At 44.2% G+C, this 23,133-nt stretch overlaps 2 protein-coding genes across 3 annotated transcripts in view; one reads left to right on the forward strand and one right to left on the reverse strand.

The window, feature by feature from the left end:
- The window catches only part of NGEF (neuronal guanine nucleotide exchange factor), an 85,431-nt gene that overhangs the window by 42,463 nt on the left and 19,835 nt on the right, over window positions 1-23,133 (reverse strand). For both annotated transcript variants that reach the window (XM_019542878.1, XM_019542879.1), the window contains 2 exons: window positions 11,264-11,535; window positions 7,345-7,462 (listed from right to left, as the gene is read on the reverse strand). In XM_019542878.1, the coding sequence (XP_019398423.1) occupies window positions 7,345-7,462; window positions 11,264-11,535 (390 nt within the window). The remainder of the gene's footprint in view (window positions 1-7,344; window positions 7,463-11,263; window positions 11,536-23,133) is intronic.
- Window positions 7,816-23,133, forward strand: part of NEU2 (neuraminidase 2) — a 50,657-nt gene continuing 35,339 nt past the window's right edge. Inside the window, exon 1 of the mRNA XM_019542882.1 lies at window positions 7,816-7,941. The gene's annotated coding sequence lies outside the window, so the exon portion shown is untranslated. The remainder of the gene's footprint in view (window positions 7,942-23,133) is intronic.

A 23,133-nucleotide genomic window follows, 5' to 3' on the forward strand; every position in this document is an offset into this window, starting at 1 on the left:
CCCATTGGGTTCCTGTTCGAGGGGCTATGTCGACTCCCGCCTCCTGCCCGACTTCGGCGCTGCCTGCCTGTCCGGCGCCGGGCGCTGCGGGTCGTGCGCGGACCCCCTTGCCGGCCGGCGGGGAGGTCTGGCGGGTCTCCCCCGGAGCCCGCGTCCCTGCCCCAGGCGACACCACTGCCCCTTTCCTCCGGGAATTTTGCTGGAGGAAGAATTTTGTCGCCACTCCAGCAGGCCGGATCTGGATAGATGCGGCTGTGGCTGCCCCCTCTCCTGAGGGGAGGGCACTACAGATGCACATTGAAAAAGACTGGCAGCTGGGATTGAAAGGAGAAGGTTTTGACAGCAGAAAGAGGGGTTGGGGAGGTTGGGGCATGGGGAGGTTGGGGGGGTTAGCAGGTTGTCACTGAGAGGTGCAACAACTGGAAGTTGTTGTGCCACTTGTAGGCATGGAAGAGTGAGGAGAGTCACCGCTGGACAGGGGTTAGGACAAATGGTTTGAAGGGCAGGTGCTCAGGTGTTTCCCAGAGGGGCTCTGAGATTGTCTACAGACAATTAGGAGGATGAGCAGAGGGGGTGTGAAAGGGGGAAAGTGGTGGAGAGCATTTGAGAAGGAAAGGGGCTCTGATTGCTGGGGGAAAAAGCCTAAAAGCTTGGCAGCAGCTCTCTGAAAAGGTATTGAGAAGGGCTGGTAACTGCAGAAGTCAGAGTCTGGCACTTCAGCTCTGCTATCTATCCACCCCACTGTGGGGGGGGGAGGTGTTGGGGAAGGATTTCTTGCTAACTGTGTATCCAAAACTAGTGTAGCAGAGCAAAGACATGCACAGGCATTTACTGGAAATGTGCAGCCTTCTAGGGATATCTTCTACGTACACCTATTCAGATAAGTCTTTCAGAAAAAGCTGATGCATGTAAAAGGGTTAATGAATTGTAAATTCAGTAACTTTTTAATGCCAACTGTTAACCAGATATGTTAATAATTAATCCTTAGAGGAGATTTTTCTATCTGTCAGTCTGAAAACGTTGCACAAAGTTTAGAAAGTAGTATTATTCCCATTTTGCAGATGGGGGAAGTGAGTCACCAAACAGTATACTGTGATTTATTCAGAATCACTGAGCTAGGCAGTGGCAAAGTCAGTAATAGACCCCAGACATCCTGGATATAAATGTGATGCCCTTTTTACTGTATTACATTGCTTCACTCTCAAGGGTTAAGTCTGTTGACAAATCTGAACTTCTTTTAAAAGTAAGCATTTTGCGTTATGAGTGTGAAAGAACAGTAAAAAATAGAGAAAAAATGTAAATCCCTTATCTGCCTGTTAATAAATCCAGACTGTCTGTTTTTTTCCTTAAGACTTTCCAAAATAAATTCAGCTTTGCATTGAGATGAAAACATAAGAAATGTCCGTCACAAGAAAATGTAGAAATGAGAAAAACATTCACAATGGAAAGCCCTCCATGACCATGCGAGGTCACTACTATGATAAGAAACAGCCCACATTTTAGTCCTATGTGAATCTGTTCCACTGTTTAGTACTAACAGGCCACATCTACATGAGACGCTGATTGTGCAGTAACCCAGTACTACTGCACAGTAACATCACAGCAACAACCGTGACTTGACGGTAGCATTAGGCTACTATGCAGTACCATCATGAAAAATATGTTCGTCGGCACTAGTGCACAGTAATTCAGTTTACTGCGTAGTCATTTAGTACTTGTATAAACTAGGCATTGGGGGTGTTTTTTCCACCTTGCCATCTGTGCACAATTTCAGCTCCTGGGGTTTGTGTATCTTGTGTAGATGCAGTCACTGACTCTTCTTTTTTATACTAGGAAGATTTTTTTTTTCTATTTCTCAATTCAATCTCTAATAAATGTTACCCTTTCTTTTTCCCCAAACTTAACATCACTTACCTGTATTTCATACAGGGTTATATGAAACACAAGATTGTGAACATTTTCAAGATTTTAGAAAGTTTTGCAGTCTACAGCTAAAAAAACCTGAGAACTTTCAAGGTTTTTCATGAAAAATGAGAGAGAGAACAATCAACCCCTTTAAAATCCTGGTGGTAGGGCACTTGCTTGGGATGCAGAATATAATACCCTGCCTGCTGAGGGAAGAGTCTATTTTACACACACACGCGCGCGCGCGCGCGCGCGCGCACACACACACACACACACACACACACACACACAGAGTCTCTCTCTCCCTCTCACCTTAGCAGGCAGGGTATCATATCATAACACTGGATTGCTCCATGCCCAAGCAAGTACCCTACCACCAGGGTTTTAGAGGCCAGTTGTTTTCTCATTTTTCATGGAAAACCTTGAAAGTTCTTGGGGGGGCAGTGTTTGTGTGTGTGTGTGATAGTTTCTTCAAAACATACATTCATTCCCATGATGATAAATCAGCATTTTCTAATGAAAATCATAGAAGTAGGATCGGAAGGGACCTTGTAGATCTTCAAGCCCGACCCCCCGGCCTGGGCGGGAGAAAAAGACTGGACTCAAATGAGTCCAGCCAGGTAGGCATCAAGACTCTTCTTAAAGATCCCCAGGGTAGGAACCAGCACCACTTCCCTAGGAAGTTGGTTCCAGCTCCTAGCCGCCCTAACTGTGAAGTAGTTCTTGCGGATGTCTAATCTAAATCTACTCTCTAATAACTTGTGTCCATTGTTCCTTGTCATGCCAGGGGGCGCTAGGGGAAACAGCGTCTCCCCTAAACCCTTCTGGTCCCCCCTAGTGAGTTTATAGACAGTCACCAGGTCCCCCCTCAGCCTTCTCTTGTGAAGGCTGAACAGGTTTAGGTCCCACAGTCTTTCAAAGTAGGGTCTGCCCTATAGTCCCCGGATCATGCCTGTGGCCCTCCTCTGGACCCTTTCAATGTTGTCCACATCCCTCCTGAAGTGGGGTGCACAGAACTGAACACAGTACTCCAGCTGTGGCCTGACCAGTGTCGCATAGAGGGGAAGGATCACCTCCCTGGCTCTACTTGAGATGCACCTGTGGATGCATGACAAGGTGCGGTTAGCCCTGCCAACCGAGACCTCGCATTGTCGGCCCATGTTCATTTTGGAGTCAATAATGATAATAATCCATTTTGATGTTTTAAAAAAATCCTTTTCAGAGAATCTGGCAACTTGCATCATCCATACTTTAAAATGAATTGTTAATCCTACAAGCTCACAAGCAAATTTTAGGGGGTACTGGGTGCTTTTTGCTCCCACTGTTGTCAGAGGCAGCACCCAACTTCTTGAAGACTGGGAACCATGGTTTAACAAAAGAAAATGCAGTTCCTCCTTAGGGATGCTGAGATGCTCCAAAGTACACAGACACCAGGAATTATTCATATGACATCTCATATTTATATCTCTTTCCTTTTTTAAATGGTCTTTCAAGGTCTTAGTTACAATACTCAGCATGCCTGTGTATTAAGGAGAGGCAGTGTGGGCATGTGTGTATTCTGCAAAGGAAGTGGGGGGTGGAACAGTGGCAAAATGTTCTAAGCTTTAGCATACTGCTCTTGTAAGAGATTTTAAATTTCGGCTTGTCTGGTCCATGTATTAAAATGTGATATTTTACTGGAGTTTCTGAAGTGTTTATTGCAATATTATAGTTATGGCTGGTAGAAGGATTTTTATTCTATGTCTGTACTTTTAAGTGCTAATTTTTTTTCCCAAAAGTTACCCAATCAGTTTAAGCTGTCTCATGCATATCCCAAGCTCAAATGCAAATTTGATTAGAAAGCTTGGAAAAGATTAATTGGCATTCCTTGGGTTCCTGAAGAATGGGGGGAAGTTTATTATTTGTACTTGAATCAAGTAGCTTATATTAATCCAGCAAATCTTCATGAAAATATTCCAGTGACCTTCTAAAAGTTGAGGCTGATGGCGGATGGTTTAATTCACGCTAATTAATTTGCAGGAGAAATATGGAGTCAGTTATAATGCTGTACCTAGCAAAACAGTAGTTAAAATTTGTCAGTCTGGTTACGTTATGTTGTCTGAGCAGTGTTTTCTATGACGAATTGTTCAAGTATAATTTTTCATATTTTTGTGGCATATTTTTGATACTACATCAGCTTATATAAGTTTTTTTTCCAGAGGAATTTAGGCATCGGGGGTGTTTTTTCCACATTGCTAATCACCATCTGTGCACAATTTTCACTCCTGGGGTTTGGCTTCCTAGTGTGAGACATGTGGAACTTCCCAGTCCCTAATGTTATTTTGTTTTGGCCCACAAGGACCAGAGACCTGGGAGAGGAGACCAAGACTGGGCCTGGTGCTGGCTGGATAAGGACACAGGTGCTGGGACTCAGGAATGATAGAAAGGGGCACTAGCAGCCAGTAGTTTGGGAGGAAACTGCTATTGGTATAAGCCAGAGAGAGACTTGGGGAAGGGAGGGGACACTGATTAGACATGGAGTCTGGAGAGAGAGTCAGGAGTGGGAGACAATAAGGGTGCGAAACCGAGGCTAGAAGGCAGAGGAAAGGGCAGAAACAAATTTGGGCAAGGAGGTTGGGACTCAAAAAAGAAGTCTCAGGAACAGAAATTAGGAGTAGGTAGGTCTGGAGAATAGGTTAAGGAGCCAGGAGAGAGAGGAGACAGGACAAAGACAGGAACAAGTTTGAAAAGATAGAGCCAAAGGAATTGAGTGTAGAGGGGATGTGTAGAAGAGTCCATATCAACAAAATCCAAGATCCTGGCATCTCACCATTCCTCTGTTGTCAGCAAATATTTTTAAAACCCACGGCAACAGTTGTCTCTTTCTAGTACTGGTCCACATGGAGATGACAACCTACAATTGCTAACACACAGGCTAAGTGACAGAAGTCTTTATAATTCCAGCTCTGCTTATGACTAATGTGGCTGTCCATCACATGACATTGCATGGAATTTCTGGGTTTTTTCTGTTTCAGTTTTTTAAAAACATAGAATAGCCCAGTTGGGGCATAGAATTTACTTGCTTCTAACTCTGTCAATCTGTGAAATATAGGACTTTAAATATAATAGCATCTTAATGTCCAGAAAAGCTATTCTCAGAGGTATATTTTCAATTTATTAATTTAAATTTTCCCTTCCCAGCAAATACTCTGTAATTAGCCTTGCTAGGTGCCAAGGCTGTACAGAAGGAGGGATAGAAAAATAAATTTATTCTGAAACTGTCTAAAACAGTAGTAAATTGTAAAGCATGTGATGCATACAGACTTCAGGATTGTGCGCTGGAAAAAAGTTTGATCAACATATGTTTGAGATAATCTGTCTTAGTTATTCATGAGTCATGTGGCCAACCCAAATTCATTCCAAAAATGCTTTTTACACCCTACTACTCTAAAATATGTATTCTTTTATTGTGTGTGTGTGTGCACATGCATACTTAAGTGAGCTGATGATAGTCTACCTTTCAGAGGAAGGTGACTATTAGTTACAACAGTGTCTTTGACAGTTTTCTTGGCTGAAGTCCAACAAACATAATTCATGACTTCAGACGATCTTTGCTCTCCAAAGTGGAGGCCTCATATTCAGTGTGCAGAAAGAAAAGACTCTCTACGTATTGCTGACCTTGTGGTGAGCTATGACAATGTGAAATTCCACATCTAGTTTCTTTTCCCTTTTCTTTGTACTTGTCCAGTCTCAGTGCTTTTGGAGTGGGAGCCACTACTCAAAATGTAAAGAAAGCAGCACACATTATCTGGCTGGTGCTAGACACTGAGTAATGCATCCTGAGATGCACCATATGGGGTTAGATCATTGTTTCAAGTGGGGCTGCACCCCTGTTGCCCACAGATGTGCCACTGCTTTTCTTTACCCAGACCTGCAGCTCTAGCTGCCAAGTGCCAGCAAGCTTTTTTTGCAGAGATTAGATACAAAATGTTCAGCACTTCTCTGGATTATGTAAATTGTGTATATCTATCTGCATAGGAGCATGCTTATTTAATGGGCAGGAGAGTGATTTTTACAGAAGAGGGGGTACAGAGAGGGTCTCAGTTTTAGCTAAAATGTTGGTCGCATTTTTTGTCAATTCTACCAATTTACAGTAGATATAATCCTACCTCAGTAGCATCACACTGCCTTCTTTCTGCAGACACGTGATCTGTAACCTGCACTGACCTGTCAAGCTGTATGAGCTGCAGCATGTGAAATAAACCTGGCTCATAGCAGTGGCTCATTGTTCTTGACTCCAGAGCTAGCATTGGAATTTGCACGTTTTATAGCTGCCTAACTGGCAATGTCAAGATGTCGGAGGCTGACAGCAGTGATTACGCCAGGAGAGGAAGACAGATGGATTTAACACTTCAGCAGACTGCTGCTGTCTGATTTCATGTGCTCCGTTTAATGCAAAAAGGGCTATCAATACCAGCCAGGATAATTCCTGTATGTAAATAATTAGCTATGTTTTGTAGTCAAGATTCTCTGTTAGCATTGTCCTCCTGGACAAGGGTATCAAAAGAGATCTTTCATGGGTTTTGGTAACCACAAGATGTGTCATACCGCATCCTTGTACAAATGGCAGGTGTTTGTCACTTAGGGCTTGATCCTCTATGGCAAAGTCATGGAGTATTACCCTGTATTCATTTACACAAAGGATGATGATGAGCAGGGTGGGAAGCAAAGAAGAGCTGGATCCTGTGTGAAGGGGAGCAGGTTTGCTCCACAGCTTCCTCTTTTTTTCTATCTAGCAATGAAATGGGTGCAAAGGAGGAGTGTGGGTAGCTATGCTCCTCATTTGCATGCTGACGACCACACTTGTCTCTTTTCTCAGACACACAGACACCTCACTTCCTTTTTTTCCATACAGGGCACAAATCTTGAGAGTAAGGGAGTGGGCTCAGAGGGGGCAGAGATTTTCACTCTAAACTTACAACTATTCTTCAACGTTGCTTTTGCCCAAACCTGGCTACTGCTCACTGGTGCTGTGGATTCCACCAGCCATCAACTCCCTGCAGGGCACTGAGCAAAGACTTATAGGACCAAGATCTTTATGCAGCCTGGGTAAATGAGGAATTTAGGGCAAAGTGGACAACTTTATACCACCCGTCAACTCTTGAAACCTATATGACCTGTAAACAAAGCTGAAGAACTTAAAAATTGTCTTGCCAACCTCCCCTCCCTCACCCTCTTGTCATTCATCCCTTACTTCCAAACTCCTTTATACCTTGTAAAACCTGTATCCCAAAGCATTAGCTACTGTAATCTATATATAATGCCCTCATATATATATAAAAGATGAAACTAGTACAGCTGAGTAAGGTGAGATGACATGAACTGGTAGATAACATTGTCCCTGTCTTCCTTCCAAACCAGTATCCTTGCTGCCTGATAACTCTGGTAGCTCCTCCTTACCTTTGGTTCCATTGTTCTGATGCTGTCATATCAGGCTTTACTGATAGTGGGGATGCCTCGTGAGATAACCCATCCACATTCACAAGCTCACTTCTGGAGTCTCCATTTTTGAGTGAATCTGTGGCACGAGAGACAGCTGACAAGTTAGTAAATCAGCCCTTTTCTTAATGATTTTTGTTATTTCTACAATAAGCAATAATGTGTTTACATGGAAGGAAATGGGAGAAGCAGTGGTTTGCAGTCATCAGGCTGTACTTTGACTCCTGAGGGGTAAATTTTCAAATAAGAGGTTGTAAAGCTCATATGTCTACTCTTAGGACAAGTCTTTACACATTCATTTTCCTCAATTGCATGTACAATGAAATGAAAATATGTGTGTAGGCTTGCATCATCCTTTGTGTGTGTGTGTATGTGTGTGTGCAAAAGCCTTCTACCCCCAAAAAATGATCTCCAGGATCCAGTGACTTTCAACACCACTACTTACAGAGAAGAGCTGGGTGGAGCTAGTGTCCTGATACCTGTTTTCCCATGCCAGGACTTCAGCAGCTGTCTGTTTCCTGCCACAGAGAAGTCCACTTTATTGCAAGAAAAATGAAAGTAAGTTTTGGGAAGGAGCTTTACCTTTAATTCTTCTCCCCTTTCTTTCAAGCAAACCTGAAAATCTTTCTTAGGGAACCAAAGTTGTGGTAGAAATGATGTTAGGTCCCAGGCTCATCACAAAATTGTTTAACAGGGAAGGGCAGAGAAGGACTCATCCCACTTCCAAAATTAAGTCTGTTGTTATCTGAAGCCTGAAGATGAACAGCATTGTTGTTTTCTTTTACAAAGTAATTTTGCTTCTACCTTAAATCAATGGCAATCAGTGAGTGCAGACCTGGCCTCTCTATGTGAAGTGCATTTCCAATACACCCACTTAGACAATGCTACCGATTCACCATTAGAGGATTGTCTGAACTGCAAGTTTTTGTACATCTGTGATATATAGTTTACTGAGTGTGGCAGGTGATGGGGAAGGAGCAGGGCAGAAGAAATTTCACAAAACTGCTTCTCTGACTCCTAACGCTTTCCTCTAACTTAAACATTTTCTCCCTTGCCAAAGGAGATTGCTTGCAAAAATAACTCTGATTCTAGATAACAAGGTGCCTGATATGTCTTAGACTTTTCAGATACACTCAAAAGGCAGGCTGGCACAAATGCCCAAATGTGAGCCTCGGCCTGTAGTGGGTTTAGTTTCCTTTAGATTCACTTCTTCTCACCTCCCCACCCCCTGCTCTCACTTCCTAATTTCTTCCCACCGTATATATTCCATCCTATTTATTTACTGGATTCTTGGGGGGGAGGGGGTTAATTCCTTTCTCCTCTCCCATTTTTTCAGTGTCTCCTAGGTAGAAGGTGAACACATTAATGTCTGATATTGAGTCAGACTTTTGGACTCCAATTCAAAGGGGGTATGAATTTAATATAAAAGAGCTCACCCATCCCTTGTGTCCATGTGCTTGAGCAAATGCTGTGGGAAGAGGTTCCTGTTATATGAAGCTGAGGCTTGTATAAAAGCTTATGCTGTCCAGTTTCTGAGAGAGCGCGAGTGAATGATATTTGTGTTTCTGAGGGGAAAATCGGGAGAGCTGTTTATGCCATCCAGCCTACTGAAAAAGCTACAGTTCAAAGCTGGATTTGTTTCTTTGTGCGCAGCTCCCAGTCAGCACATGACCCAGCAGAGAGATGTATTCCTCTTAGTAAGTCCTGTTATGTTGATTGGAAGAGAGAAATATTGCTCTGAACAGATCCTGCTGGATGGCTGCAGATGTGCAGGAGGAATGTCTGTTCCAAGAGGGTCCTGCTTTAGCAACGGAGTGACAGGAAAGGCATGCAAAGAAGAAGCATTGCTCCGAGCAGGGCAGGTTGCACTGGTGCTGTTGTAAGCATGTCAGAGAGAAGCATTGCTCTTATGTGATTCCCCTGCAGTGACACTGACTGAACAGGAGAGATGCTGCCTTGTGCCATAGTCCGAGTGCAGAAAAGATGTAGGCTTGCAGGAGAGAGGCCTCTCTCTAAGCCGGCTATGCAGCAGAGATGTTGTGGCTACACAGGAGAGAATGCCTTCCTTATACAGTGATCCTGAGCATGCAGAGAAGAATGTCTTCTGTGTCAGTCCTGCTGCAGTGACGCTGTTGGTAAGCATTAGAGGCAGAGGGAACTGTTCTGAGCCAGTCCTGCTGCTGCACTGCTGGGGTGGAGTAGAGGTCTACCTTGGCATGCAGAATGCTCAGTTAGTCCACAGACCTCACTGACAACAGTAGAAGCATATAAAGCAGATGCTTCTTGCTCTTGTGCTGCCTGCTTGTACACTTAGGGAAGGGAAGGATCTTCTTTTGCATACATCTTACTGGACAGAATCAGCTCCTTTGCTCAGGGGATAACATGGCTCCCTTGGCTGGCAGAACAGGAGACCCTTTTTTGGAAGAATCCCCCAGGCCTCTTTCGGGGGAAGTTCGATCCTCATGCCATCAAGGGAAACCCAGGCTGTTTGCTATGGATGGGCAATGTGCCTCTCTGTTGGGTGATACAGTAGTCATCTTCAGTGATTTTTTTCACACTGACACTTAGTATGCTGCTGCCCTTTTGTGATCCAAGCAACCTGCTGGCTTCTGGACTCTGCAGGTTTTGTTCTGCTCGGAGGAGAACAATGCTTGGGTCGGTGATCTCTGCAATCCTGTTCCATTCCAAAGAATGGACAAAGTCCCACTTCCCATGGCGCACAAAGAATTGAGCAGGCCATGGTTTATTTGCTCACAGCTCCAACTTTCTCTCATTCAGCACTTGACTGAAAAGCTCTTTCAGCTTTTTACTAGGACCAGCATCAGTATTGGTACTTCCTTGCAGCATTCATCTCAGCTTCTCTGATCGCTGTCCTGCTTCCCCCTTGGACATCACCCAGGTACACTCAGTTCCAGTCTAATCAATTCCTGAGCCTCCGTGGGTTTGTCTGCACCACATCAGTGGTGTGTCTTATGGAGGGAGCATGTCTCACCCACTCAAAACAGCCAATGCTCTCCCTAGATGTAAATTCACTGTGAGGCTGCTCTGGACTTGTCCCCAGTGGCTACTTTTGAACCCACAAGAACCCAAGGGTTTGAAAGCAAGAACTGGAAGCAGGCCCAGAGCCGTTTCATGGGTGAACTTCCAGCTCTGGAGTATGTCAATGGGTGTTGGCTGGGCGTGCTCAGTCCCGTTCTCCACAAGACCAGCTACTGACACTGCATAGACAAGCCTTGTGTTTGCTCTGAAAGTACCTAGGGAAATACCTTGGGCCATATGATTCAGCTTTTACTCAAGTCTGCCACATGTCTGTGTGTTTTGGACACTGCTTGCATTATCTCAGCTTCCTGGCTGTATGCAGGAGATTTAATGGCAGTTTAGATGAAGGGTCAGAGTAGTACCCTGTCATTTCAAAGAGGTTTGATCCCACCCATAACTGCGCAGTCTGTTTGCTGGAGGTGGTGTTCCTGGGCACGTTGCCTTCCCACTTTTTCTGTTTATTTTCTGAGGGTGCTGCACAGACCTTCTTTGTAGAAATCCCATTTTTCTGTCTGTCTTCATATGTTGCTGGGGGTTGGCTCCCTTCTTGTCTGCCACTTGGTTTTCCCTGCTTAAAGTGATTTTCCCTGAGAGAGGGGTAGAGCCAGGCTCCTGAGCCTCTTCTGGTTCTCTACAGCAAAACATGCTTTGCAGGTCCAATGTGAATAGTAGTCTGTCTGGCATTGAAACACCAGCTGTAGCAGAAGGGCAGGGGCTGATGCTTAGAGCTGTGTGCTGAACTCTCCACTTCTGTAAGTGTGGATCCACCCGAGCTCCCTTCCCATCACTACTAAACACAGTCCAAAAAAAAAAGAGCAAGAATTCTGGGTCTGGTACTTACCTGAAACATTCGCAGCATTCACTGCCTCTCTTGTATTCCTCCTTTTCTCTCTGCTTGGTAGCCTCATAGACCGATAGTACCTGGAATTTCTTTGAATTGCAACATAGTGTTTCTGCTGCTCCATCTGAGTTGCATGGTTAAGACTCTCTGACTGCTCATCACTTTTGGAAACCGAGCCAGATGGCAGCATTGTATGCTGAGAAGTGCCATTCCTGAGACCGCTGGTTACTTTCCTGCTGTGCCCTTTCCTCTCTTCCATTTCTTCTGTCTCCCTGGCAACAGATGTTGATTGTTTAGTTAACAGAACAACACAGGACCAGAAACTCCAGAAACTTCATCAGACCTCTCTGCTGTAGAATGGAAGGGAATAAATTATGGTTAATCCAGAAACTGAAGAGCATCCATCATCTATGAGAGTGAAGTTTTCCCCATTCTGGATTTTGTTGAGAAACTATTGTCAGTACACATAACTATCCCATGTCTTCCAGCCCTTAGTGAAGTGACATGGTGTCATGATATAAGGACTTTGCCATGATACAGGAATGGCCAAGCTGCAGGATGTGTGCCACAAGTGGCATCAGTGGCTGCTATGTGTGGCATATGGCAGATCAGAGAGAGCAAAGCATCAGAAAGGTCAGGAAACAGCAGAGCAGCAGATTGGGCAGGGAGCACAGAGATGGGAGTAGAAAGTAGACCAGCGGATTGGGTAGGGGAAGAAGATTAGAGTGGCATTCAGAGAAGGTGAGGGGCTAATTTTTGGCATGCCTGCCAAAAAGGTTGGCCTCCACTGCCATGATACAAGAGACCCTACATTGATACAGTGAATTGGCAGCACTTGCTCTAATACGAAAGAACACAGATTTTTCATATCAGGATGGTTTGCAGCCTGCTTGGTTGCAAATTAAGAATGAGCCACTTGGCTACTGCTTTTACTTCAAAGGACTGTTGTTATGACCAGCTGGTGCGCCATCAGGGCTCCACTCAGCTGATCTGAGAAGCAGCAGCCTTTGACATAAAAGCCACAACAAATAACTGGCGCACCTCTTCAGTCCTGTACAATTGTTTTCTGTGGCTATAAGTTCACCCCCTGCCCTTAGTTCACAAACCCTCATCTTTACAAGAGGTTCAGGAACCTACGCCTACAAAGAATCCAGGTTCTTCTGTATTACGATTGACAATGTCTTGGCCAGCACAATGGCTGAAAGAGACCTCAGGGTTATGGTTGATCACAGGATGAACATGGGCCACCAGTGCAACGCTGTAGTCAACAGACTTAACAAATAGCATACTGGGATGCATTAGCCAATGTGTCATGAGCAGGGCTAAGGAACTGGTACTTCCTTTTTGCTCAGCACTGGTGAGACCCCAGCTGGAGTACTATATCCAGTTCTGGGCACCACACTTTAAAAAAGTCATGGAGAATATTAAAAGGGTTCAGAGAAGGGCCACAAGAATGATTGAGGGCCTGGAGGACAAACCATATGAGGAAAGACTAAGGGGTCTGTGACTATTCAGCCTGAGGCAGAGAAGATTGAGGAGGGACTTGGTGGCTGTCTATAAATATGTAAGGGGTGAATATCAGGAGCTGGCAGAAAAATTGTTCACTAGGGAGCCCCAGAGGAGGACAAAGAACAACGGCCATAAACTGTTAAAAGATGGCTTCAGGTTGGATGTAAGGAAGAACTTCTTTATGGTAAGGGACCCTTCTGGATAAGTTGGCTGATGGGAACATCCTCAGGGACAGCCAGCATGGGTTTGTTGTGGGTATATCTTGCCTGTCCAATCTTACCAGGTCTTGCCTGACCTATCACCTGGACAAGGGAGAAGAGATTGACATCATATATCTGGACTTTAAAAAAGCCTTTGTTCTGGTGTCCCATGATCTCCTCATGGAAAAATTGGCCAACTGTGGCCTCGGCTACACCACAGTCCAATGGCTGGGAAATTGGCTCCGAGGTCAGACCCAGAGACTAGTAGTTGATGGAAGCAAATCGTTATGGTGCTGTGACCAGTGGCATCCCCGAAGGCTCTGTCCTTTTTAACAACTTTATCAACAATGTGGACATTAGTGTCAGAAGTGCACTGGCCAAGTTCGCCGATGACACTGAACTTTGGGGCATAGCATCTGCACCTGAGGATAGGCTAGTGATCCAGGCTGACTTGGATAAGCTTAGTAAGTGAGTGGATATAAACCTGAGGATGTTCAATACTGAAAAATGCAAGGTACTCCACCTTGCGGGGGAAAAAAACCTGAAGCACACTTATAGACTCAGCAGTGCCAGGCTCACTAGCACCACAGCTGAAAGCGACTGGGGGTCATGATTGACCACAAGATGAACATGAGCCACCAATGTGTTGTTGTAGCTGGTAAAGCAAACAAAACTGTGGCTTGCATCCATAGATGCTTCTCAAGTAAATCTCAGGATGTCATCCTCCTGCTGTATTCGGCCTTGGTGAGGCTGCAGCGGGAGTACTGCATCTAATTCTGGGCTCCACAATTCAAGAAGGATGTGGAGAAGCTTGAAAGCGTCCAGAGGAGAGCCACACGCATGATCAGAGGTCAGGAAAACAGATCTTATGATGACAGGCTGAGAGCCATGGGACTCTTCAGCCTGGAAAAGTGCAGGCTCAGGGGTGACCTGGTGGCTGCCTATAAGTACGTAGGGGGTGTGCATCAGGATCTGGGGGAACGTCTGTTCATCAGAATGCCCCAAGGGATAACAAGGACCAACAATCATAAACTCCTCCATGACCGTTTCAGGCTGTACATAAGGAAAAACTTCTTTACTGTCCAGTCTCCCAAGGCCTGGAATAGACTCCCTCCAGAAGTGGTGCAGGCACCTATTGTGGACTCATTCAAGAAACGTTTGGATGCTTATCTTGCTGGGATCCTTTGACCCTAGTTGACTTCCTTCCCCTGCAGTAGGGGGCTAGATTTGATGATCTTCAAGGTCTCTTCCAGCCGTAATGTCTATGAAATCTATGAAGGGTGACCAGAAGGGTGGAATAGACTTCCCAAGGAGGTGGTGCGGTCCCCAGCCTTGGAAGTCTTCAACAGGAGACTGGAAAGACACCTTACTGGGATCATTCAATCTCAGCAGTATTCCTGCCCAGAGGGGTTGGATTTGATCATCTTTTGGTCCCTTCCAGCCCTTAAAGTTTATGATTCTATGACACCTTTCTCAGGGGCTTGTGAGGCCTGACACTTCCCTATTGTTAGTTTATACCAGATATTCCTGTGATGCAGGCCCATAAAGTCCATAACCTACATGGCATTTCTTGGCTCAGTGAAAGCCAACCTTTTTGATAGGAATGCCATCCCAACCCCATTCCTCTGCCTGCCATCCTGCTCTGTTTTCTGCTTCCTGCTCATGCTCCCTGCCCAGTTCTTTCTCTGCTTTGTATTCCCTGCCCTGTGCTCCCTGCCCGATGTGTTGCTCTGCTTTTTGCTTCCTGCCCTGTCTGCTGCTGTGCTACCCATCCCCTCCCTGCTGTGCCATGTGCCAAGGCTGCCCTTGCCACTTGTGGCACAGATGCCACAGGTTGGCTACCTCTGTGTTATGCTATGGGACTGACTGGTATAGGGAGTATGACAGGACTCTGAAGCCTAACAGACTAACCCCTCCAGCAGCAAAATGCCTCTTCTCCAGGAAGCTGTCCAGGATAAATGCTAAAGATAACTTGGCATGTCAGGTAGTTCCACATCCTCAGTTGTTCTGGGAGTGTGTTAGATCAGAGCAATGGGGCTGTGAGCTCCAACTCCTGAATGTGTAACTAAGTCCTCAATATTGTCCCTGTCTCTTTAAATCCTCTTTACAGCTGACAGAGACTTCCTATGCACATGCAGGTTCCCATGGCCCAGTGAAGCTTACAGGAGTATTAGAAAAAGCTGCTTGCAAGCTGCTGCTAAGGAAAAGAGGCAGAAAGGTACAATTGTGTGTTCACTCAGAAGCAGGCAGAAGGACTGGTGATCCCCAAAGGTGGGGCTAAGTCGTCTACTACAGTGCTGTCCATAGTTAATATCTGGCTTCTGAGGCTGTTCTCGACAGCAGTTTGTTAGTGTTGGGAGATGAGAGAGCTCACATTTTCCCCCATAACCTGAGCCACAGAGTTTGGCTCAGGATGTGAAGAAGCATTCAGCTTGTTGCACAGAGACGGGCAAGCCCCAAAATCTGGAACCTGAGCTAAATATTCCAAGAGTCCAGGGCTATTTGGATTTGGTGGTTGGTTTGGGGTTGTTTCTCGTGCTACTGTTTACACTGGAAATGTGTTAAAGACAAATATACCAGTCATGTTAATTTGGGGTATGTAAGAAACTGGGTAGCACAGAGACTCACCGAGCATCTGTCTGTGTGGCTCAGGGGACCAGAATAGGAAAGGAAGAAGAGCTGCAGTCATGGAAGGGTTGCCAAGGAGAGGAACATGCTAGTGGTGCCTCCTTAAATTTTCCTGTGTTTCCTCCTTCTGTCCCTTCCCAAGAACAGAAGCATTCATGCTGAATCATTAAATCCAACTGAACTTGGTCTATTGATCTGAACAGGAACAAGATCTAGCTTAGGACGCTCTCCCAACTCCCATTTTCTATGCACTGCTCATTCAGCTCCCTACAGATGCCCTTTTGCTATGACGTCCCTAGACAAATTGGTCAGTAAGACAGCAATTATCAACCAGTGTGCTGTGGCACCCTGGGGTACCTTGAGATCCTTTCTAGGGTGCCACAGGGTACAACATAGTGTTAGCACTGTTTGGCATGCAAGCACGATTCACACGATAAACCCACAGATTTCAAATAGGACTCCATAGTGTTAAAACCATCTTGAGCTGTTGTAGTGTTTCTGAGTTCTTTGCAGCAGAATAATTGCTCTATTATTTTTCTGTAGTCAAAAAAAACAAGTGAAAACTAAAAACTGGCATTTTACAAGGAGTGCCTCTAGTTTATTGAGGGGTACCTTGAGTCTATGAAGGGGGTCTCAGGTCTAAACATGTTGAGAAACACTGCAGTAAGGACATCCTCTCAAACACAATCCTTCTGTGTTTCAAGCACCTTTTCTTATGCTTGTTTGCGATATCACTGGGGGTAGTGTCTAGCTCTCTCTTGCATCTTGTACAGAGCTGAAACCATTGTCGAATCAACCAATAACTACTGCACTATTTCTTCATAAGCAGTGGGATGAGTTCTTCACAAGACCCACAGTGGGATAATTTCCCCAGCATTCAAGAGAGACATATGCTGAACAGAGGTACTTTTGTGTGTGACTTCTCATTCCTCTCTGTTACCTGGTAAAGCACACAGATGTCTCCACTGTGCTTGCAGAAAGATGTTTTATAAAGAATGAGCTACTGCATGATTACGTGAATCTTACTGACATAGATTGTTCAAAAATGCAGCTATAGGCTTAAACTTTAATGTTGCTTCAGAAAAAAAATAAAATGAGTGATGTTACTTTTGTAAGAGGTATTTTTTTTCACCTAAAGGAATGAATGATGTCCAGATTGAAAGGTTAAGTCACTGACAGGCTAACAGCTCTTAACAAAAAAGTTCCCTGCACAGAAATAAACATCACACAGAGATTATTTTTACACGTAATTAACCATTTGGGTAGCTGTAACTAGGTTTTTTAAAGCAGTTTCCATGATGAATTAAAAAAGAAAGCCAATACTAAACATGTACTTTTGATTCCTAAGAAGGTGTTCAGAGAAGTCATTTGCTGGAATGTAAAGAACCATATGCTCATTTTGCAATTGTATTTTCCTCCTTTTATAAAGAAGAGGTGAGGTTAGAGAATGTGTTCAAATATAGCCATAGATTGCTATGGTAGCAACAAGGCTGCTCAAAGACAGAGAATGAATGAGTCAAGCTAGTTTTGTGGACCTGGACATACCTTCCTTGAATGTCTCTAGTGAATTCAGGAAGAAGTTGTCTTAGACTACTGAAATTAATTGTTGAAAAAGCAGTATTGAGGTTCTGTTCTTAAAAAACACCAGGAATGACCCATAGTACTATCACCTACGTGCTGCTTTGAACCTGACTGCCCCACACATTTCTGTCTAGCTGCCTTGTCACTCAAGTACAGTACTTGAGTTTACTTTATTGTAAAATATGCTAGCTCAGAGGACCAGTGCTGGAAGAGTAGGAATCTGATTTTAAAAAAAGAAAAGAAACCTAGAGCATTTAAAGGAGATGGAGGTGAAAATGCCAAATGCTGTATGTAAAGCTGTACTAAAGATATGCCTTGTGACTCATGCAGAGGACTGTGCGAGAGGAATTCACTTGGGTAGAAGCATTACTGTGTAATGAAGACGCTACTGAACAGAAGTTGGCTGAACTTGGGAGTTTAGGCAAAGCTTTAAAAGTTGGCAGTAACTCTAAAAATTGATAAGATTCCTGGAACTAAACAGATCCAATCACATGGACATGTAGGAAAGAGAAAGCTCCAGTGGCTTCTGAAGGAGTAGAGGTGGTGACACTGAAGAACTTTGTCCTATGTAATTAGTTGCTGGTGCCTAACACACAGCACTAACAGGCTCTAAGGGAACATGATTAGACCAATCCTGGAAACTGAAAGGCCACTGGATTTATTGCAAGCCTAATTTCTTTTATCAGCTACATGCAGCCAAATATGTTCAGGCTATTGGCAAGCAATAATAGTGATTCCAGCATCAGTTGATGAACATGGGAATGGTAGATGCACTGGTTATTATTTGTGTAGATATTCCACTGGATTTTTTTCTGTGGACTTTGGTCCTGACCTGAAACCTAAGGTACCACAAATATATTAGTACTGGCTGAGTATTTACTCATTTGCTCAGAAGTTTGGGTTACCCCGGCCATATCTACATGAGACACTGACCGTGCAGTTGTTACTGCATACACAAGTACTAAATGACTGCGCAATAACCAGCATTACTGAGCAGTAGCATCCCTAAACAGCTTTTTGGTGACACTGAATGTGCAGTAGCTTGTTACTGCTGCGCAGTAGCGTCACATCACACTTCGGGCTACATGATGCTTCTGCACAGTAGTAATGAGCTGCTGTGCAGTCCACGTCTCATGTAGACGCAGCCCCTATGAAAGACAGGACAGCCCAGGTCATGGCAGCCACATTATGTGGGAATTTTATGTTCGGTCACTGATAGCTGCAACAGTAGTGGGAACACAAGGCAGACAAGGTGCGGGGAGTTGCCATTTTTGTAACTGCTGTGTTGTGTTTAGACTTGTTGAGAATGAAGTAACCAGGGAGCTTCAGCCTCACCAGGGAATCCGCATTCCTTCTTTCCCATCATGTCTTGTAAATAATGGAGCATGTTTCAGTGACTGCAGATGGGAAGGGCTTTGAATGTATCTGTTTTCTGAAACACCACTGCTTGCAGGGACACTTTGGTCTCAATTGCATGGTGGAGTCTTTCCATGCACAAAAGGAAGAGTTACACCTGAGTAATCCCCAAGACCACTTCCTGCAACAACTGGTTTCTTGGCAGTTCTCCCATTTCACTCCAAGCTGAGGATCCACGGTGTTTATCTTAGGAGATCTCATGAGATCAGAGTTCTGGGCAGCATGGCTGTCAGCACCCTGCCTTTTTCATGGCCTTTGCTCTATCTCAGTGCAGGAAGTAATATGCCCTAACATTTTGTTTTCTGAGAACTGAAGTAAACCAAGGCAGGCCTGTGGGTAGGAAGTAGCTGCTGCCTTCCGGTGGTGTGGGAGCAGCAGTAACATGACTGCTCGCTTGCTGAAGAGTTTGTTGCTTTATTAACCTTTTTATTCAGTATGAGATTTAGATAAAATATCTGGTCTCTCTGAAAAGGGCAGTTGTGCACAACATAGTTACTACATTTTTTGATAAAAAGTACTCATTTCACCAAAACTGTATAGTTGTTACTGCCAGACTCGGAAGGAGAATGAAGATTGATTGATTGATGGTAGTTCATTGCTTTATTAGAGACAGGTTGGTACCTCCAGCAATGCTCTGCAGAGATTTGCTGATACAGAAAACAGCAGATATGCCTATAGCCTTGTGATTAAGAGATGCTATTTGAAGAGATGCTGTCGCAGGGGAGAGAAAACCCTTGTCAGATTGTCTGATGCATCCTAACAGTTATAGACAAGGCTACAGCATTCACACGCCTCAGCAGAGCTGGGCAAATTATTTTTATAGTCTGTTTCACATGGGACTCTGTTTTGATAATACTTTGTTTTAGAGGGAAAAACACCTTTTGGAATAAAAAGTCTTGTTTTTTTTCTTTTTGAATTGAAATGTTATATTTTATATTACCTTATGAATTATACATTTAAGTTAAAATTTAAACAAAATATATCATTTGGTCAAAACAAAAACATGTTGATTGACCCAAACCAAACTTTTGTTTGAAAATGTTAAGTGGAAGTTTTGACTTTTTGTGTCAATTTAGAATGGGAAAAAGCATTGCAAAGGGACAGTTTTCTACTGAGTAGAATTCTAAGTTTCAGCCAGCTCCATTTCTAAGTATAGAACACACCAGAATCTCAGATTTTTGGCTGAGACTCATCATTTCTCATTATTGAGGTCCACAGAACTGCCTAAAAATCTTTTTTGGAAAGAGGCATTTCACCCAAGCTTATTTCAGGAGTATTAAAACAATCTTCCATATTTTACACATTTTGTTTGTAAATCCTTTCTTTCTCAGTTATTTAGGTTTCATTCATTCAGTGTCATTCTATTCTTCTTTTGTGGAGTATATTCTCATTACTAGGTTAAGAAAAATGTATTTTACAGAAACAAAATCAGCCTGTCTTCTCTCCACTCACCTCTCCATACGTTCAAGCTTTTAAAATCCATCCTAAAGGAGGCATGGCACAAAAATTCGGTCCTTTGCAGGGATGTATATGGTAGCTGTGTTGGTCTGAGACAAAAAGAAATGCAAAACTCTAGAACTCTTGGTTCAGAGATGATACCTTTTATTAGACCAACTAAGAAATAGCAACAACAAAAAAATTATCTATGCTTTGCTTGTCACCTTTTAAAACAAATAGTAGAGGCACATTTACAGGGCACGTACAACAATAATTTCCACTCTGCTGTTTTAAAGCATAGTGGGTTTACTTCCATTGATTTCACTGAAATATTTTTATTAACCTAGAACTTTTGCAGTTATATTTCATGCAATCTGAATATGAACAACACTAAATCTAGAAAAATAAAATCTAAGGCTTATATCCTGCAAAACCTTACAGTTAAAATGTTATGCATGTGAGCTATCCTATTGTTTTTAGAAGCAAACAATAGAATTAATCTGTTCATGTGCATCAAGTTAAAGGAGTCTGTGGCAGACTATAGAAGCCTCATACAGTTGGAGATCTGGGAAGTGGTTAATACAATCTGGGAGAAGACAGTTCAGTGAGTCAGCTTAGGTCACTATGGTGCTTACAGAGTGATCAAAGTCACTTTCCATTCATTGTAACTTTTGTGCTTCTGGAGAAGGAGGGGGTGCTGTTACATCCATGCACTGGCTGAGGCTAGGAGGCAGGGGGCACTGTCACCTGCACTGGAAGCTGGCCAGGGCACCCCCACACCCACATTGTGTTTGGGCTGGCTGATCGCTGGCTGTGCTCAATCACTCCTCTGGCCCCTGCCTGGAGAGCGCAGTCTCCCACCGGAGCAGTCTCCCACCAGGGGATTCCCCATGTGATAGGCTCTCTCAAGGTTGGGGGGGACCAACTGTGCAAAGCCACCAGTCAGGCTACCCCTGCTGGGGTTTTGGAGGGGTGCCAGCCTGGGCCCATGAGGTGGGGGCTCACATTACTCCCCCAACCTGAGCTCCCATCACAGTGGCCACGGCCACTGTCAAGTGCTAGGAGCTGAGGCAGGGGGTTGACTCCAAGCCCCCATGCCATGCAGCCCAGGTCCAGCTCCCTGCTGGGGTCTTTAGGGGGGTGCCAGCCTGAGCCCATCTGGCAGGAGGGCTCAGAACCAGCCCCGCTCCAGCTCCTGTCAAGCTTTGGGAGCTGGAGCAGGGGGAGGGAGGAGTGTACTCTGAGCCCCCATGCCACGTGGGCTTGGCCTGGCTACCCCTACTGGGGTCTTCAGGGGGTGCCAGTCTGAACCCATGAGGCAGGGGGTCTCAGGGTCACCCCCAGATCCCAGTGCTTGACAGCTGCTGTTTGCTGCCTTGTCTGGTAGCTGGGGCAGGGGGAGTATTTCATGCCCTCCCACCTCAGGGGCCCAGCCCAGCAACCCCCAAAGAACGCAACAGGGGTAGCCAAGTTGGGCCCACGTGGGGCAGACATTCAACCCTCTGCCCCAACTTCCTCTGTGGCAGCCACGGCTGTTGTCAAAACGGTTATGGGGCAGGGGATCCAGGCCCTGGCCAGGCCCCCTGTTCCCAAAGGTGCTCTACTCTAGAGTGCCTTCAGCTAATTGCTGATCTAACAAGGGTTAATTTTTTGTGTGATTGGCTATTTTAAAAGCACTCTGAAGCTGTGAACATTTGTTGTCCCACCTGTAGAGCACTTTTACCAGCCTTATTGCATGAAAAATGTAACTTCTGTAAGCACCCTTGGACACATCAGAGGGAGGCTTGGCTTTCAGACAGCCTTATCCATGACAGTGGAAGGAAGAAAACATTTATTGAAGACCTGAAGGAAAGGACTAAAGGCTGCACAGCCTCAGCATTCATGGATGAATCAGAACTTTATGGATTAACCCTCTCTACCAGTTGTTTGTTTTTCTTTTTTTGAGGGATAGTAGTTAGAGCAAGCTATCTTGTTTTATTGCTTTTAACTTCCTTTGCCAGTGGGCTGGAAAAAGCCTCAAGGGTTTAGGGTTTAGCACAGTGCTGCTAGAGATACCCAAGCTAACTCTAAATGAGCCATATTTAGAATAGGAAGCAGTATTGCCACTGCTCCACAGGGTAGATCAACCAGAACAAAGTGCCATACTGACAAAGCTACCTTGCTTCAAGTACCTGAACTAGCTCCAATGGCCATTAGAGACGTCAAAGATGTGTTAAGTCATCACATCTAGCCTTCTCTCAAGAAAATGCAAATTAAAAATCAGGTTTAAAGAGTTATTGTAAAAATCCCTAAAGAAGATTAGAAGAAGTGAAGAGTTCACACAACTGTTGAGTAATTTTTATAGCAAATGTGGGAATAATAAGAAAGCTCCAGAAGGCTACAAAGAAAGTTAATGTTGTACTAATATTGGAACAAACAAACAAACAAAAAACCCTGGGCTGGTTAGGCTGACATTGATCCCTGGGAAAAACACAGAAAGGGACTTAATAACTAGGGAGCTAAAGGATGTTAGTCAGTATACTTTTATGGAAAACAGGTCTTGTCAGGTGAATTTTACTTCATTTCTAAATGGTATTATTAAATTTGTTGTTGATAATTGTGTTTACCTAATATAGGTAGACATTTATAAGGTGATTTACGTAGTCCCACATGACACTGATAACATAGATTGATTCACGATCAATGTAGGACCTATTACAGTGATTAAACATTCTTTAGCTGATGTAGAAATGTAAATGTAAATAGAGACTCATCCAGTAGGGATGTTTCTAATGGAGACTTGGACAGATCAGTTCTTGGCACAGCGCTATTCCACATCTTTGCCAATGACCAAAAAGGAATTATAAGATCATTGTCTGGTAAAATGTGTAGGTGACACACAAATTGGCAGACTGGTAAATAACAGGGAGGAGTCACTCATGGAATTAAGTGATACTGAAAGGCCTTGGGTATTAGGGCTGTGCAAAGCTTCAGTAGCCAATTCAATTCGGAGGAGATTTAGCCCAATTCAGCAGCTGAATCTCTGAATCCGAATTGAATCAGGAGACCCATTAAAAGGTCCGAATTGAATTGGAAGCATCTGAATTGATTCAGAAAAGA

The sequence above is a fragment of the Crocodylus porosus genome, unplaced genomic scaffold, assembly GCF_001723895.1.
Source record: "Crocodylus porosus isolate Cpor-Errol unplaced genomic scaffold, CroPor_comp1, whole genome shotgun sequence".
NCBI lineage: Eukaryota > Metazoa > Chordata > Crocodylia > Crocodylidae > Crocodylus > Crocodylus porosus.